Here is a 16,187-nt window from a genome sequence, read left to right on the forward strand (position 1 = left end):
GAGAAATGTTCATTTAAGTCCTTTATTTTTTAACCCTGTTGTTTTCCTCTTGAGTTATTGGGAGTTTTTTGTATTCTGGCTACAGGACTGTTGTCATATATGTAATTCACAAATACTTTGTCTTTATTAGTTGCCTTTTACTTTTTTGATAATGCCTTTTATGAACATTATCATAATGCCTTCTATGGCATTATCAAAATATATTTTTGTTTTTGTTTTTGTTTTTTTGGTTTTTCGAGACAAGGTTTCTCTGTGTAACAGTATAGCAGTCCTGGCTGTCCTGGAACTCACTTTGTAGACCAGGCTGGCCTCGAACTCACAGAGATCCACCTGCCTCTGCCTGCTGAGTGCTGAGATTAAAGGAATGCGTCACCACTGCCTGGCTCAAAAATATGTATTTTTAATGAAATCCAATTTGTCTGGGATTTTTTGTTTTGTTTTCATTGTAGTTGGCAACTTGCTGTCCAATCTGAGGGCATGAGGATGTCCTCTGTGTGCCTGTACAAGTTTTATGCTTTTACTTATTGTCTTTTGGGTCTTTGATGTCCTTTGAACTAGTTTTTACATATGCTACGGGCTGAAGACCCATCTTCATTCTTTCCCATGTGTCTGTCCAGCTGCCCCAGCTCTGTCCATTGTCTGCCTATATTCTTTGTCCACACAGAAGTCTTGACTGTTAGTTCTGTCTGACCTACCGGTATGTCAGATCACACTATTTGCAGCATGTGTGTACAAGCAGTTATGTGCAGGGTGGACACAGGAGTTGAGTCTGTGATACAGTAGAGGAGAACCAGCAAGTGGAGTGATGATGGACGGAAGCAGGATGAGACATCGTCCTGATGCTCTGTACAGGCTGATCATCTCTGTAGACAGGTGATACAAGATGTGATCCGTGAAGGGAAACACCTTAGAGTACCAGCATGTGCTGACGAGGCTGCGTGAGTGAGGAGTAGAGAGAACTTATTCCTGAGCCAGTCTCCAAGGTCGGTATCTGAAAAGCTTGGCTTAGGGGTGGAAATGGGATGGGAAGACAGGGCATTTCACATACAGGGGGCAGGCACTGACACAGCACCAGGTCAGGGAACATCTGAGAATCGGAGTAGCCTGGCATGCCTTAAGTAAGGATCGTATATCAGCACCAAGGTTCAGAGTACAACCAGGGAAAGAGGGGTGTTAAACTCTAGTCTCATCTAGAAGTAGGGGGATTAAACCAGAGAGTTTTTTTGTTTTTTAATATGGAGCTGAGGATCGAACCCAGAGCCTTGCACTTGCTAGGCAAGCGCTCTACCACTGAGCTAAATCCCCAACCCCCAGAGAGATTTTTCCAAATTTTTGTTATGCATTATTTTCGTATACACAGAAGTGAGGAAAGTTTGATGACTCCCAGATTCCTGTCCCCTGGCTATGACATCATCGGAGTGCTGCCAGCCTGCTCATCTGGCTCCCTCCTTCCTCTTCTCAGATTGTCTGAGGCGCATTGGAGTCAAATGTGTGTTTTGCAATAAGGACTCTTTTGTACTAACATGCATAAATAGAGCATATTAATGGGGTTCAGCCCCCTAATCACAATATTTGCATACAGTGTCAGTGTGTGGTGATCATATCTGGCTTCCCTTCCTCCACTTCTGCTAATCCCTCTTCTATATTCAGGACAACTTCATATTTAACTTCCACATACGACAGAGACCATGCAGTGCTTAGCTGTGTCTGGCTTATTTCACAGAACAGTGTTCTCCAGCTCCCTCCTTGGTGCTGTAAATGATAGGATTTTATTCTTATTTATGGCTGAATAATATATTCCATTGTGCATCCGATCCTCTGTTGATGGACACCTAGGCAGATTCTATTTATCGTGGTGTTATCGATAGTGGTGCAGGAACGTGCAGCTAACTGTGTGCTATGCTGGCTTGATTCCCTTTCGGTATAGAACTAGAAGTGAGATAGCTGAATCATATGGTAGAGCTATTTTTAGGTTAGTGAGGAGCCACAATTTTTTTCTACATAATAGTGCTAACTTACATTCCCACCAGCAGTGTGCAGGTTCCTTTTCCTCCACATCCTCATTAGCTTTGTGTGTGTGTGTGTGTGTGTTCACAATTCTGAGGTGCAGCAGCAGCTTATTAATGATGCCAAGTAATTTCATATACTTACTGGCCATTTGTACTTCTTTTGAGATGAATTTATTCAGATCGCTTACCCATTCTTTTTTTTTGGAGCTGAGGATTGAACCCAGGGCCTTGTGTTTGCTAGGCAAGTGCTCTACCACTGAGCTAACTCCCCAACCCCACCGATTATCCATTCTTAAATTAGATTATCTGCTTTTGTTTTGTTTTTCTTTTTCTTTTTTTTTTTTTTTTTTTTTGCCAGAGCTGAGGACCGAACCCCGAGCCTTCCTAGGCAAGCGCTCTACCACTGAGCTAAATCCTCAACCCTATACATATTTTTCTTTTTTGTTTTGTTTTGTTTTTATTCCATATGCATTCTGGATATTAACCTTCTATCGGATGACTGACTGGCAGACAGTTCCTTTCTTTTTGAGGGCTGTCTCTTCACTCTGTTGGTTGGTTCCTTTGCTGTGTAGAAACTTTATTTGATGTAATCCTATTTGCCAGTTTTTGCATGTTTCCTGTGCTTGGAGACTCCTAAGCAGAATAGACCACTGTCAGTACCCTTGAAAAAGTGTAGTGAACACGAGCCCAGGTTACTATTTGTGCTTAGCTTTAGTCCAGGTGAGGTAAGCTCTAGGCTGTACTTGGTTATTACCACATCCCAACTTTCTCCTGCTCCTGTGGTTTCCTTTCCTCTTTCCCCTTACAATCTAGCTGTTAATAAAATCGAATTAGTCGTATTTTTGAAAGATGTGATTCTCAACCAAGGGTGATTTTGTCCTGCTGCCCACCCAGGAGGCATTCAGTAATGCTGGTAACACTCTTGCCTCAACCTAAGACAGGGCTGCTTGCTTCCAGGGGGCAAAGCCAGGATGCTGTAAATGTCCTACAGTGCACAGCACAACCCCAACAGCAGAGCTTACCTGCAGATGCAGTGGCCACCCTCTGTGCTTCCCACCCCACTCCGACAGTCTGGGTTGCAGATTGCAGCCCTGTGCTGGCTTGCTAACTCTTTCCATTTTGTCTCTGACGGGCTGGTGGTCAGACTGAAATTTTGACCAGTTTCAGGCTGGCCCTTTGTGGGGAGGCAAAAAGTACTTCTTAAACTGTGTGTCATGTGATAATGAGTTGTCTCTGGCACTTGAGCGGCAGCAGTTTGTACAGTTCATCATAGCTTCAGGAAGGGAGAGCTTTGGAAGGTGCTAGAAGGCAGAATTGCTCAGTGGAGAGTGCAGGGAAGGAGGATCAAGGCAATGTTGGCATCACCCGGGAGTGGGGGTGTGTGGCCAAGTGTGTCAGAAGCCTGCTTACACTAGTGCCACAGGACGTAAGTTCACCCACAGTCTGAACCTCTCACTTATGGGTCCCACCAGGAAAGGCCACAGTTGTGTTATTCTCAGTACCCACATAGGAACTGTTAGGAAATTATGACAGAAGAATGGGGTATCTGGGTGGGGTCTTCACGGCCAATTCTGTCTGGGCAGTGCTTGTTCCAAGACTGACCGTGAGCGAGGTGGGTTGGCCTCCATTTCTCCAGGCTCCTAACTTTTGTCTTTTCTGTGGTGACCCTTTTGACCTCACCTGTCTCCTTAGACCTTGATTCTTGCTTCATCTCCCTTTACAAGTGACTCTTGACAGACCTTATACCATTTACCCACATGTACACACATAGTCTGATTGACATCCATGCCTCAGTCCATCCTCTCTCCCTTTCTGCAGACCCAGGCCTAGGCCTGTTCTCTCAGCTGTGGCTCCCTTCATATGGTCTCTGTCCTACCAGTACCAGGACAGCCTTTCCACAGCAGAAACAGCTGCTCCTGCCTCCTGTGCCCTTTCTCCTTACTCTCCAGCCAGATATTGACGTGATGTTGCTAGTGCTCATGGTCCCCTGATTCATCTTAGCTCTAGTTAGCTTCTCCCATGCTGCTAAAGGAGACCAGTCTCACCCAGCATGACTGCTGTGCTGCTGTTAGCCATGGCAGCTTGTCCATCTGTTGGGAAGGACACCTCTGTGAGGCCACATTCCCTTCCACCGCTGGTGCTCGGCCTCCTCATTGTCTTCTTTGGCCAGGTGATCATTCCCATGTCTTGAGCAACTCACTTAGATGTTACTGACTTCCAGGATCTCATGACTAGTCCCAGTGAATTTTCAGAGCATCTAGTGGTGTCCAGCGGAGTTGTCCTGAGCATCTGGACACAGTGAGAAAGTTGAGTGAGATTTTGTCTCATGGGCAGGGTAGGATGGATAGCCAATGGCCAAGTTACAAGCAAAGAAAGAAAGAGAATCTAGCTGCCGAGTCTTATTCTTAAGAAAATAGAATGCATTCTGGAAGAAGCATCTGAATATACTAGCATCACCACAAAGGACCTCAGACAGTGCAGGCACACTGAACTTACTACTTTGCTTTACAGGCTGCTTGCCACTCTGTTCACCTGTCTACCTCAGTCAGAGGGAGGCACCTCCCTGGGTCTCTTCTCTACTCCTCGTCCTACACCTGCCTCGTCCACCAGCCCTAGAGAGTTTACAGAGTGTCTGACACTTAGTTTTCCACACTTAGCTACTGCCCAAGCCAGTCTCTGAATCTCTTGTTTATACTTCAAGACAAAGCCTTCCCAGGGTCAGAGCCCACAGAGCCGGAGTGTTCTTTAGAAAGGAAGACCTGCCCATCACTGCCACACCACACTGTTTCACCTCATTTGTAGTTATTGGTCTGCTCACTGCTCTGGAAGGCACCTGTGCCTTTCCAGTCTTCTGTGTACCTGACTCTCTTGGTGTGAATGGCCCAAAGCCACACCAAAACCATGGCAGTGGCGGGGGGTGGGGGGGGGTGGGGGGGGTGGGTGGTGGTGGTGGTGGTGGTGGTGGTAGTGGGGGATGGAGGTGAGCTCCTTTCTTCAGAAAAGCCCTTCCTGGCTGGTAACTTCTGAGATCCTCACAAAACTGGCAAAGCAACTGGACAAGCCCTGTCCTCCAGGGAGAAAGCTGTGACCCCTTACAGTTGACAGAGTGTAAAATTACAATGTTCTGGGCCAAGAGTGCTCAGGTCATACATAACATTCCATGTCATGGGAAGGCTGTGCAGGTACCATGGGGAGTAAACAGCATGGCAGAGGTGAGGGCCTGGAGTAGCTAGCTGCAAGAGGGGACACAGGTGGTGGGGCCAGGCCTGGAAGGAGACATGGAACTACCATGGAATGAGAGGAAACTGTCACAGTTGATAAACACGGAGCAGTGGCCAGATTTTCTCTCTGGAAGTTCTCTGCCTCCTTGTGGGTGAAGGCTCTGGAGAGGTCTGGGGGGAGGCAGAGTTGGCAGGGTCCAAGGGAGGGGAGCCGATGACTTGTGTCTGCGAGGTTAGGACAACCTCATTTCTTCAAACTTTGGAAACCTTACCTCAACTTGTTTCCCAGCAAGGGATTTGATTTGATTCTGTTTTGTGGGTTAGCCAGGTCACTCCCAGTCTTATACTTGGTTATGTAAGATGCACAGCTTATTTCCATGCAATATGAAGCGGCCTCAGAGCTGTTTCTGCTCATCTTTTTACCTGTTGTTTGTAAATAGGGTCCTTGTTTATATGGTCCTGGAATGGGCATTGTAGACAATGAAGGGACGTGGAGGTTATAATAATCTGTAGTACGTGTGTGAGAGCTTAGTGTGTAAAGAAGGAACACTGTGGGAGTGTCCTTGAGGCTATGCAGTAAATCCTAGGACTTTTAAATTATATTATTATTTTAAAGTTGTGTGTGTGTGTGTGTGTGTGTGTGTGTGTGTGTGTGTGTGTGTGTGTGTGTGTGTGTTTGTGTGTGTTTGGGCACGCTCGCACTCTTGGAAGCCAAAGGCATTGGATCCCCTGCAGCTGGAATTCCAGGCTATGTGAGCTGCCCAGTGTGGGTGCTGGAAACCGAACCCACGTCCTGTGTAAGAGTAGCAAGTTCATTTAACTAGGAAGCCATCTCTCCAGCTTTTGAAGGAGCATCCCAGGAACCCAGGCTGATAAGTTTTCTCTTGGGAGGAGGGCTCCATGGAAGAGGTGAGTTGTAGATGGCACTTTCTTTTTTATTTTGTTACTGTATTCATTTATGTGTATGCACATGTGTACATGGGATGTTACAGAGGACAATGTGTGAGAGTTGGTTCTCTCCACCATTTGGGTCCCAGGGATTAAACTTGGGTTGTCAAACTTGGTGGCAGGTGCTTTTACCCACTGATTGATCTTCCTGGCCCATTAGGTGGGTTTTTCATGCTTTTTGTGCCAGATGGTAAGAATGAAAGATCCTTTATTAGTTGTTCGTCACAATAGCTACTTATAAAGGAAAATGTTTATTGAGCTCACAGCTTTGGCAGTGGCTCAGTTCTGGTGAGGACAGAGAGCTAGTGGTAATGGCTGGAGTGTGTATAACTTGCCGAATTTCAATCCAGGAGCAGAAAGAGTGACATAGGATTTCCTGTTAGGCCCCACCTTTTAAAGGTCCATGTCACTTCTGTACCAGCACCCCAGGGATCAAGATCAGATGCTAAGAGACGTCAAGATCAGAGTCCAAGAAAGTACATTCTGACCACAGCCTGTGGGGAGGGAACCTGGCCCCCAACTCTCAGGTCAGAATTGCTACTGCTGCTCTGGGCAGTCTCATTTTGGAATAGCATATCCCAAGTGTTCTTAGGCAGCTTATTAAAAACAAAGCAGGCCCGTATTACTGCTTAGCAAACATGCATTCAAGGACAACAACAGATAAATTGGGGCTTGTGTTGGTGTGACTGGTCTCCATATCCCTGTGTGGTGATAGGAAGGAGCTAAGGAATTTTGTATCTTCAGGTTGAAGCTTGGTGGCCTTTTGGTGTGAATATGTGTGGAAAGGGAGTATATACACATGTGTATGTGGATGTACTTGTCTGTGCATGTGTGTGTATGGAGGCCAGAGGTTGACTTTGGGTGTCTTCTGTAATCACTTTCCACCTTTTTTTGTTTGTTTGTTTTGTTTTGTTTTGTTTTTCAAGACATGGTTTCTCTGTTTAGTCCTTGCTGTCCTGGAACTCAGTTTGTAGACCAGGTTGGCCTTGAACTCAGAGATCCACTTGCCTCCGCCTACCAAGTGCTGGGATTAAAGGCATGCATCACCACCTCCCGACTCCATCTTATGTTTTGAGACAGGGTCTCTCACTGAACCTATAGCTCACTATTTCAGATAGACTAGCTAGCCGGTGAGCTCTAGGGATCCAGATCTACCCATTCCCAACCCTGTTCCCCCAACAGCACTTGAATTACAGATACCACACGCAGCTTTTATGTGGATTCTGGAGAATCTGAACTGACATCCTCATGTGTGGCAGCAGGAACGTCACCCAGTGAGCCGTCTCTTCAGCTCCACTAATGTCCATTTGAAAGTGCATCTGTGCAGACACAAGCTCCACTGTTTGGGGCAGACAGGGTGCAGTGGGCATGCTGTGTACATCTTGCCTTCACTGTTGTAGATGGTGGCTGTCATTTCCATGGTAGCAGGCAACTACAGTGTGTCACATCAGCTGGTCATGCACAGAGATCCCTCTGACTGGAGGCCCAGAGTCCACAGGAGCCCCTCATGATCCCTATGGTGAGTCATCCACTGAACCTGTGTGGATGACAAGGGACTCTAGTGGCTCTGCTGTGTGTCCCTCAGAGTCTTCTCTGTTCTGCAGGAATATCTCCCTGGACATGTCGGAGCTGGCCACAAGGAGGTTGGCTAGCCCTTATGATTGTCATACCATCAGAGATGTGCCTGTTAGTTGGGAGCCCAAAGTGCTAAGAAAAGCTGGGATGAATAGTTCTAGGCTCAGGGAAGATGTCTGTATGCAGCAAACAGAATAGTGAACTTGTGAGAACCTTCCATCACAGGTGTTCAGCTGTTCTCTCTCCATTGCTCTGTTCAGTGGTTGTAGGAGCACATGCTCTCACATCTTAAGAGTTCTGGAGGGCAGAGATTGGACATGGGACCCAAGGGAAGGCATGGCAAGGTGATGTCTCTCTGCTCACAGCCCCTCCTCTGTCTCCAAGCCACAGTGAGTTTCCTATCTCTCTGACTCTTGAACTTGAGCTTCCATGATCTCATTGCCTTCCTTTGTTCCACCATCCTCCCTCCCTCCTAAGGATCTTTCTGCAGATGTTGACCATCTTGATAGTCAAGGATCCTTGCCCTCTCTGTGAACTTAGTCACATCTGCTATTTGCCAAGCAAGGTGACATAGTCACACGTCTTAGGTTATAGGATGTGACCATTTTTGTGGCAGTCATTACCTAGCCTTCCGCATTGTGGTAATATTGTAGAAGTCAACCAGGCAGGTGGCTCACCCTTGCAATCTTAGTGCTCAGGAGGCTGAGGCAGAAGGATCAGCCTTGTTTTACAGTGCATTCAGTACCAGCCTGAGCTATGGAGTAAGACAAAGAAATCAGAGGTCTGCAGGGAACATAGGTTAGGAGTCTGTGGCTCTTGCAGTCCAAGATCACTGAGGATGGAACGTAAGCCTCAACCTCCAGCAGCTCTAGTTACAGGGATGAGAAGAAAGAACACTGCCCCCCCCACATGTGTATTTTCTGTATTAGCAGTCATTTTAAGTAATCTATTTTACATAATTGATTTCTTTTTATTTTGAAAGCAGATAGCCAGCAGGAAAAACAGCCTCGTGGCTGTCCAGTCTTCGACATCTACTAAAATAAAAGTCCCAGTTCCTCAGCCCGTCGTCCCTGTTAAGAAAGACAAACGGCAGAATTCTTCACGGTTTAACGCCAGCAATAACAGAGAACTGCAAAAACTCCCATCTTTAAAAGGTAATTCTCATTTTTTTTTTTTGTTACTGGGGGAAGAATGCTATTTCAGAGCCTTGCTGGCTCCTAGTGGACCAGGTTTTTGCTTGTTTGTTGTTTGTCCTGGTTCAGTTTTTCCTTGGATTGGATGCCACTTAACTTTACTGAACTAATATTTTTAATTCTAGAGCTTTGGGGATAAAAGTCTAATGGCTGCACATGTTACAGGAACACCACCCTAAGACAGTAGAAAACTTCAGATCATAGCTATTAGTAAGCCATGCACATTTCTTTACATAATTCTCCAGCGTGTCTTAGAACCCCACCTTTTAGAAGGTGTTACTACCAGGCAATCACAAAAGTTCAGGCAGAGAACCAGCTTGGTGCTCTGCACGCTGTTCTGGACACCTAGGTCCTTAGCTGAGACCAGCCAGGGAGTAGGGCTCTTCACTTGGAACTGCTCCCAGAGGCACAGCCACCTCTTCCTACCAGAGGAACTACTTTCCCTCCAGGAGGGCTCTGTGTTAAGGTACTTAAGACCTTGCCAAGGAAAACGGGTCAAGGAACTATAGTAAGATGTGAACCTCTGATGCTCTTTACAGGTTTAGAGACCTAAGACCACTGTGCAAAGTAGCTGTCAGACATCTTCTGTCATACCTGAAATTTGTAATGATGCATCTTTTATAGTTAATCCCAACTGAGTATGTGGAGAGTAGGAAGTTGGCCTTTAGAGATGTATTCCCAGAGCTCCATGCCAATGTGCCTTGGGGAGGGGAGGTTAAAGGCTTTCCTGTAGCTGAATTTTTTCCTGTGTCCTGCTCAGACCCAAATAAACACACAGAGGCTTATATCATTTACAAGTGATAGGGCCTAATGGCTCAGGCTACTCACTAGCTAGCTCTTCTATCTTAAACTAACCCATTTCTATAAATCTATACTTTGCTACATGGCTTGTGGCTTACTGGTACTTTTACACCTTGCTTCTCCTGGTGGCGTCTAGAAGCGTCCTTTCTCATCCTTTCTATCTCTTTGGATTTCCCGCCTGCCTCTAAGCTGCCTTGCCATAGGCCAAACAGCTTTATTTATCAACCAATCACAGCAACATATATTTACAGCATACAGAAAGACATCTACAGCATACAGAAAGACATCTACAGCACTTCCCCTTTTCTTTTTTTCCCCCCAAAGAAAGGTTTTAACTTCAACATAGTAAAATTACATATAATAGAACAGTTATCAAACAAGAATCACAGTTAACAATATCCAGTCCACTTATATTTGATGAATTCAAAGAAAATATTTTATTTATCCTATATTTGTTGAGTCCAAGGTTTTATATCTAACTTATATCTCTTATAACCAGGGAAAATCATAATTATAACCATCTAGTCTTCAACTACATCAAAGACCTCAGAAGGATACAATATTATCTAAGTAAACAGGAAAAGCATTGTAAGCAACTTCCAAAAATCTAGAATGACAGAGAGCTGCCTGCCTGGATAGTCATCCAAAGTTCCCCTATAACATTGGGGCATCCGTCTTCAGCCCATAGGCCTAGTCTCTCAGTCATTTTTTTCCCTCTGTGTCTTGTAGAATATCTGGCAGTCTCTTTTATGAAGCAGAAACATGAAGGACCATCTTGCAAAGTTAAGTGGTCACCTTCCTATGGGTCCTGCATGTCCATTTTATACAACATTTTGTCAAGCAGTCCAGGCAAGAACAGTTTCTTGCCCAAATAGCTATTTTTGCCAAGAAGATAAACCAACATGGAGTGTCTTTGATGCCTATCCCCCTCTTTTAAGTAAATCAGTGCTGCTAGGAGCAGATGTGTCTCACTGTCCAGATAGTCTAAGTTTTAAAAACATTTTAAATGCCATATTCTGTAGGTCTTTGAAGTGTTTGAAGATTACCTGCTTAATTGAATTATATCTATATATACCTAGAAAACTTAACTAACATGACTATAAGTTTTACTATCATAGAAGACTAATTATTAATCTGTATTTCTTAATTATCCATTACAATCTAAATGAGTTACATAAGCATAATACCTTAAACAAGAGTAGAAATATATATTCAGAATAACAAAATTAACTTTAATTTTGTATCAATAAACTAAAACCTATACCAATGTAAAACATTTTAAACAAGTTGCTCTTTAAAAGTAGGTTCAACAATCCACCCTTTTGTCCTAGCATATCTATATCCTATTTTTCTATATCACTTTCCCTTCATTTGCTAGCAGGTAGGTGAACTACCTCTGGATGCAGGACCTGTTCTGAGGGGCATGGCACCAAGCAAAGAGCCCCCGCTCTTTGGGACTCAACATCTGGGTGGTGAGGCAGTGAGGGGTTGTGTGCGACTCCTCCTTCCATTGCCCTCAGTAGGCTGAATCAGAGAGATGTGGCATCTGGGTTGGAAAAGGTTCAGAATAACTGTTGAGTCTTGCTTTAAGATCCAGCTGGTGCCAGGTGCTCCCTGTCATAGGGGCATGTTAGATTGTGTCCTGCCTCTTTCACACACAGGTCGGAGTCCAGGAAGGGCTCAGCATAGGCTGGAGTGTGATGATTTCTATCTTGGAAGTTTTACTGGTTTCAAGGAGTCTCTGTGTGAGGCACTCCTTGGCCCACTGCTCTGCCTGTTCTCCATCCCTGCCTCTGGTCTCTGCCTTTTCTCCTTATACCAGTTCTTTTTCTACAGCATCCTTTTATCAAAAGTACTGATACAAGAACTTAATGGTCTTCCCAAAGGCAGCCCTTGGGTTTCCATGTAGCTCTCTCCTGCTGTCATCTTACGACAAGGATTGATATGCATTGATTTCAGAAATAATCAAATGTGGGTGACCCATGTGCTCATGAAGTAGGCTCAGCTGGGCCAAGAACTTTGTGATAGTCTTACTTTTGTGGTGGGTCCGTGAAGTGTCCTCTGTAACAGCTGTGTTGGGCTTTTCCTCTCTTCCATATCTGTGGTAATTGTGTCCCCTTCTTCTGTTTCTGTTCAGTACCTCCTTTACCCCCACTTTTATTTTAATTATTCTATTTTTTATCCTTTTTCATATTCACTAAGTCAAATATTGAGTTCTCTTATTTTTAGTTTTATAACAATATGAAGCCACATGCTCTTCTGAGAATAACTTTAGCTCTAATCTTAGGTTTTTATTTTGACTTCAAGTTAGATCCTCCCTCCTTTTTTAGATTTTTATTGAGACACAATTCACATACCTACCCTGAGATCATCTATCATAAGTAGAAGTTCTAATTCTTTAATAAATGTGGATAGGTGTCCAGCCATTCCACACTCAGGTTTTAAAATGGTCCATCATCTTCCATTTACTTTGTTACTGTCAGATCCCACTGCCACCTCATCTACAGCTAACTGCTGCTCTGCTTTCTGTCTCTATATTTGAAACGATATATGGTCTTTTTTGTCAACCCCCATCTTGTTTTGTATGTATGGGTGTTGTCTGTGTACCATCTGTGTGTAGTATCTGAGGAGGTCAGGCAAGGGCATCAGATTCCCTGGGACTGTACTTACAAGTGTTTGTGAGTAACTCTGTGGGTGCTGGAAGTCTGACTCAGAACCTCTGCAGTAGTACTTTTAACCACTTAGCCATCTCTCCAGTTCCATGTGGATTTTTTTAAATGATTGATCCTTTTATTTGCTAGTTTCTAAAGAGATAAGTAAGCCTTAGCTCCTCTCAAGGATTAAGAGTATTTTGCTTTGTTTTGTGATAATTGATGCACCTATACATGTGTAACAACCTATGAAGGCAATTAGCATTCCATCTCCTTACCCATGTATCATTTCTTCTTTATAGGTATTTTGAAATCTATAATAAATTGTGAACTAGTTACCCTATGAAGCTACAGAGCATTGGGACTTAGCTCTTATCTGACTGTACAGGCACCTGTTACCCATCCCTTCCTCTTTACCATCTCCATCCTCTAGTGATGACTCGATTCCCTCAGGTTCTGTGAGATTAGCTGTTTGGATGTCACATTCCCATTCTCAGTAGAACTAGAACATACAGCCTTTATGTTTCTATCATTGGTTTATTTTACTTCAGTTCCCTTGTGTTGTCACAAATGAATTTAATTTTTTTATGCACTACTAGTAAAAGACTCCATTTGAAGTGTGTGCCATGTTGCCTGTGTCCATTCTTTTTCAATGGATACCACAGTTGATACCTATAGTTGGACTTTCTTTGGACCACCAGCTCCCAAATAACAACACAGAGGCTTTTTATTAATTATGAAAGCTTGGCCTTAGCTTAGGCTTGTTCCACTAGCTCTTATGACTTAAATTAACCCGTTTATATTAATGTACATTCTGCCACATGGCTCATTACCTGTCCTCCATACTGTACATCCAATTTCCTCCACTTCTCCACTTCTCACTGGTGAATCCCTACCTCCCATTCCTTTCCAAAGTTCTTATCTCTGCCCAGAAGTCCCTCCTATTCTCTCCTGCATAGCTGTTGGCTATTCAGCTTTTTACTAAACCAATCAGAAGGTGCCTTGGCAAGAGACGCACCTTCACAGTTTACAGAAAGCTTATCCTACAACAGATACCCTGTCTTGGCTGTGGAAACAGTGCTGCAATAAGCATGGGCAGGCCCATGGCTCCTTTAGGCATATCATGGAATGGGCTTTGCTGGGTCACGTGGTGGTTTAGTTTGTTGAGGGAACTACATGTGGCTGTGTTGCATTCCCAACCATCTCTTACCTCTTTGTCAGCATTTGCTGGGCTTTATCCTTAGCAACAGGCTAGGGAGGAATGGTACCTCCATGTGGTTTGATTCATATTCCCTAGATTTGGATCATGTGCTCCTTTGGAATTCAGGTAGCTAGGGAAGGATAGTATCAGGTAAGTTCCATGTGCATGTGGATTCTGTCCCATAAGATGACTTGTTTGTGCAGATGTTATGTAAAGTGTGATCGTAATTGGTCTTTACAATAAAAACCTGGAGTGAGATATTGAGGGTGAAAGCTGAAAGACCAGAGAAGCAGAGCAGCAGCCACTAGAAATTTCTTACCTCTACAAATCCTTAGAAAGAATGGGGAGCTTCCTGTCTCTGCCAATTCTCAGACTGAATGGGGGGCTCCTGTCTCTACCCGCCTTATAATCCTGTCTCCACCTCCCGAGTGCTGGGATTAAAGGTGTGAGCCACCACCCTCTGGCCTATATGGTTAACTAGTGGCTAGCCCTGCCCCAACCATCTCCAGGCAGCTTTGTCAGAATACAAAGTATCAACCACACAACTGTAGCCGGAAGTCCTCAGGTCCTGCCTGTCCATAGTCCAGCAGCTGCTTAAACACAGGGAGGCTTATATTAGTTAGTCACAAATTGTATGGCATATGAGTCAGTCTTACTAACTCATAACTTAACCCATTTCTATTAATCTATATGTTCCCACATGGCTGTGGCGTTACCAGTCTGCTGACACCTTGTTGCTCCTTGGGCGGTACCACCTAACCTTATCCTGCTCTGCCATAGGCCAATGCAGCTTTATTAATCAACAAATCAGAGCAACACATATTCACAGGGTACAGAAAGACATCCCATAGCACACAACAGTCTACAAACTTTTTACATTGCTTGATTCCATTTGTCTGCTTTTTCTTTGATTGCTTGTACTCCTGGGGAATCATTAAAGAGAATCATGCCCACATAGCTTCGTCTCTTTGTAGTTTCCTGGTTTCAGAACCTAGATTTAGATCTTTGATCCATTTAAGTTAATTTTTATATATTGTAAGAGACGGGAGTCTAGTTTCATGCTTCTACGTGTGGCTATCTATTTTGTTGGCACCCTTTAGTTAACAGACTGTCCTTTCTCCATGGCATATTTTTCAGTTGACTGTGCTTGGGGACTGATTTGTAGGTTTTCAGTTTAGTCTTCCCAGTCTGGGGTTTTTTTTGTTTTGTTTTGTTTTGTTTTTGTTTTGTTTTGTTTTTGTTTTGTTTTGTTTTGTTTTTTTGTTTTGTTTTATTTTTGGAGCTGAGGATCAAACCCAGGGCCTTGCGCTTGCTAGGCAAGCGCTCTACCACTGAGCTAAATCCCCAACCCTTGTGTATCAGTTTTACACCAGTACTGAGCTATAGCTTTCTAGTATAGACTTGAAGTCAGGTTCTTTGAGTCTTCCAGTTTTGTTCTCTTTTGCTCACAGTTGCTGGGGTGGGTCTGAGCACAGTTCAGTGGTGGAGTGCTCGTCTAGAATACAGAAGGCCTTCAGATTGATCCCAGCCCTGGAAGGATATTTTGTGGTTTCACACAGATTTTGTGCTTGTTGCTCTATCTCTGCTTCTGTGAAGAGTGTTGTTTAGTATTTTGATCAGGCTACCTTAGGTAGTACAGGTGTTTGTATAATGCTCATTCAGTCAATCCGTGGACATGGAGGGGTGTTACCTCTGTTTGTTTCAACAGTGCTTTTTAACTTTGATGGCAGAGTTCTTTATTTGTCATCAAATTTGTTGTCAATATATAGAAATGGTCCTAGAATTTTTGTTTGATTGCTTGCTTTTGTTTTGAGGTAGTCTCAGTGTATCCCCAGGTTAGAACTTGTGAGTCCAAGTGATGCCTCCCAAGTAGCTGGGTCTACAGCATGTGCCCAGTTTACACTGGCTTTTCTTTTTACTGTACCATTGATTGAACCAAGGACATTGTGCATCCCAGGAAAGTGCTCTACCACTGAGCTATATTCCCAGCCTTCTTTTTACTTGATTATTTTGCGACATAAACTTACTAATTCAGCCAGGCTATCCTTCAACTTACCTTGCACTCCAAACAGGCTCTGAATCTTTAGCATCCTGCCCTAGCCTCCTGTGTAGCTGGGATTGTGGTTTGTAGTGCCAGGCCTGACTTACACTCATTTTTTTTAATGTTGATTTTGGTGTTTGGCAACATTACTAAATTCTTACATCAATTTTTTTCTTTCCTCAGTTTTAGCAGGTATTTATTTATTAGTGGAACCTTTAAACTTTCTGATACAGGGACTGGAGAGATGGCGCAGGAAGTGCCAGTAAAAGGCACTGACTGCTCTTCCAAAGGACCTGGGTTCAAACCTAGCTCTCACATGGCAACTCACACCAGTTTCAGGGGACCCATCTTAGTCATTGATGTATTGCTGTGAAGAGACACCATGATCACAGCAACTCTTATAAAGGAGAGCATTTAACTGGGACTGGCTAACAGTTTGAGAGGTTTAGTACATTGTCGGCATGGTGGAAAGCGTGGTAGCACACAGGCAAACATGGTGCTGGAAAAGGAGCTGAGAGTTCTACGTCTAGATCCACAGGCAGGAAGA

The 16,187-nt window shown here is 44.1% G+C and overlaps 1 protein-coding gene across 5 annotated transcripts in view; it reads left to right on the forward strand.

Annotated features, from left to right (window-relative positions):
• The window catches only part of Ppp2r5c (protein phosphatase 2 regulatory subunit B'gamma), a 144,574-nt gene that overhangs the window by 11,290 nt on the left and 117,097 nt on the right, over positions 1 to 16,187 (forward strand). For 4 of the 5 annotated variants that reach the window (XM_036206243.1, XM_036206245.1, XM_036206248.1 and 1 more), the window contains exon 3: positions 8,736 to 8,907. In XM_036206243.1, the coding sequence (XP_036062136.1) occupies positions 8,736 to 8,907 (172 nt within the window). The remainder of the gene's footprint in view (positions 1 to 8,735; positions 8,908 to 16,187) is intronic. The other variant, XM_036206244.1, reaches the window with a different exon arrangement.

Source organism: Onychomys torridus, chromosome 14 (assembly GCF_903995425.1).
Source record: "Onychomys torridus chromosome 14, mOncTor1.1, whole genome shotgun sequence".
Taxonomy (NCBI): domain Eukaryota; kingdom Metazoa; phylum Chordata; class Mammalia; order Rodentia; family Cricetidae; genus Onychomys; species Onychomys torridus.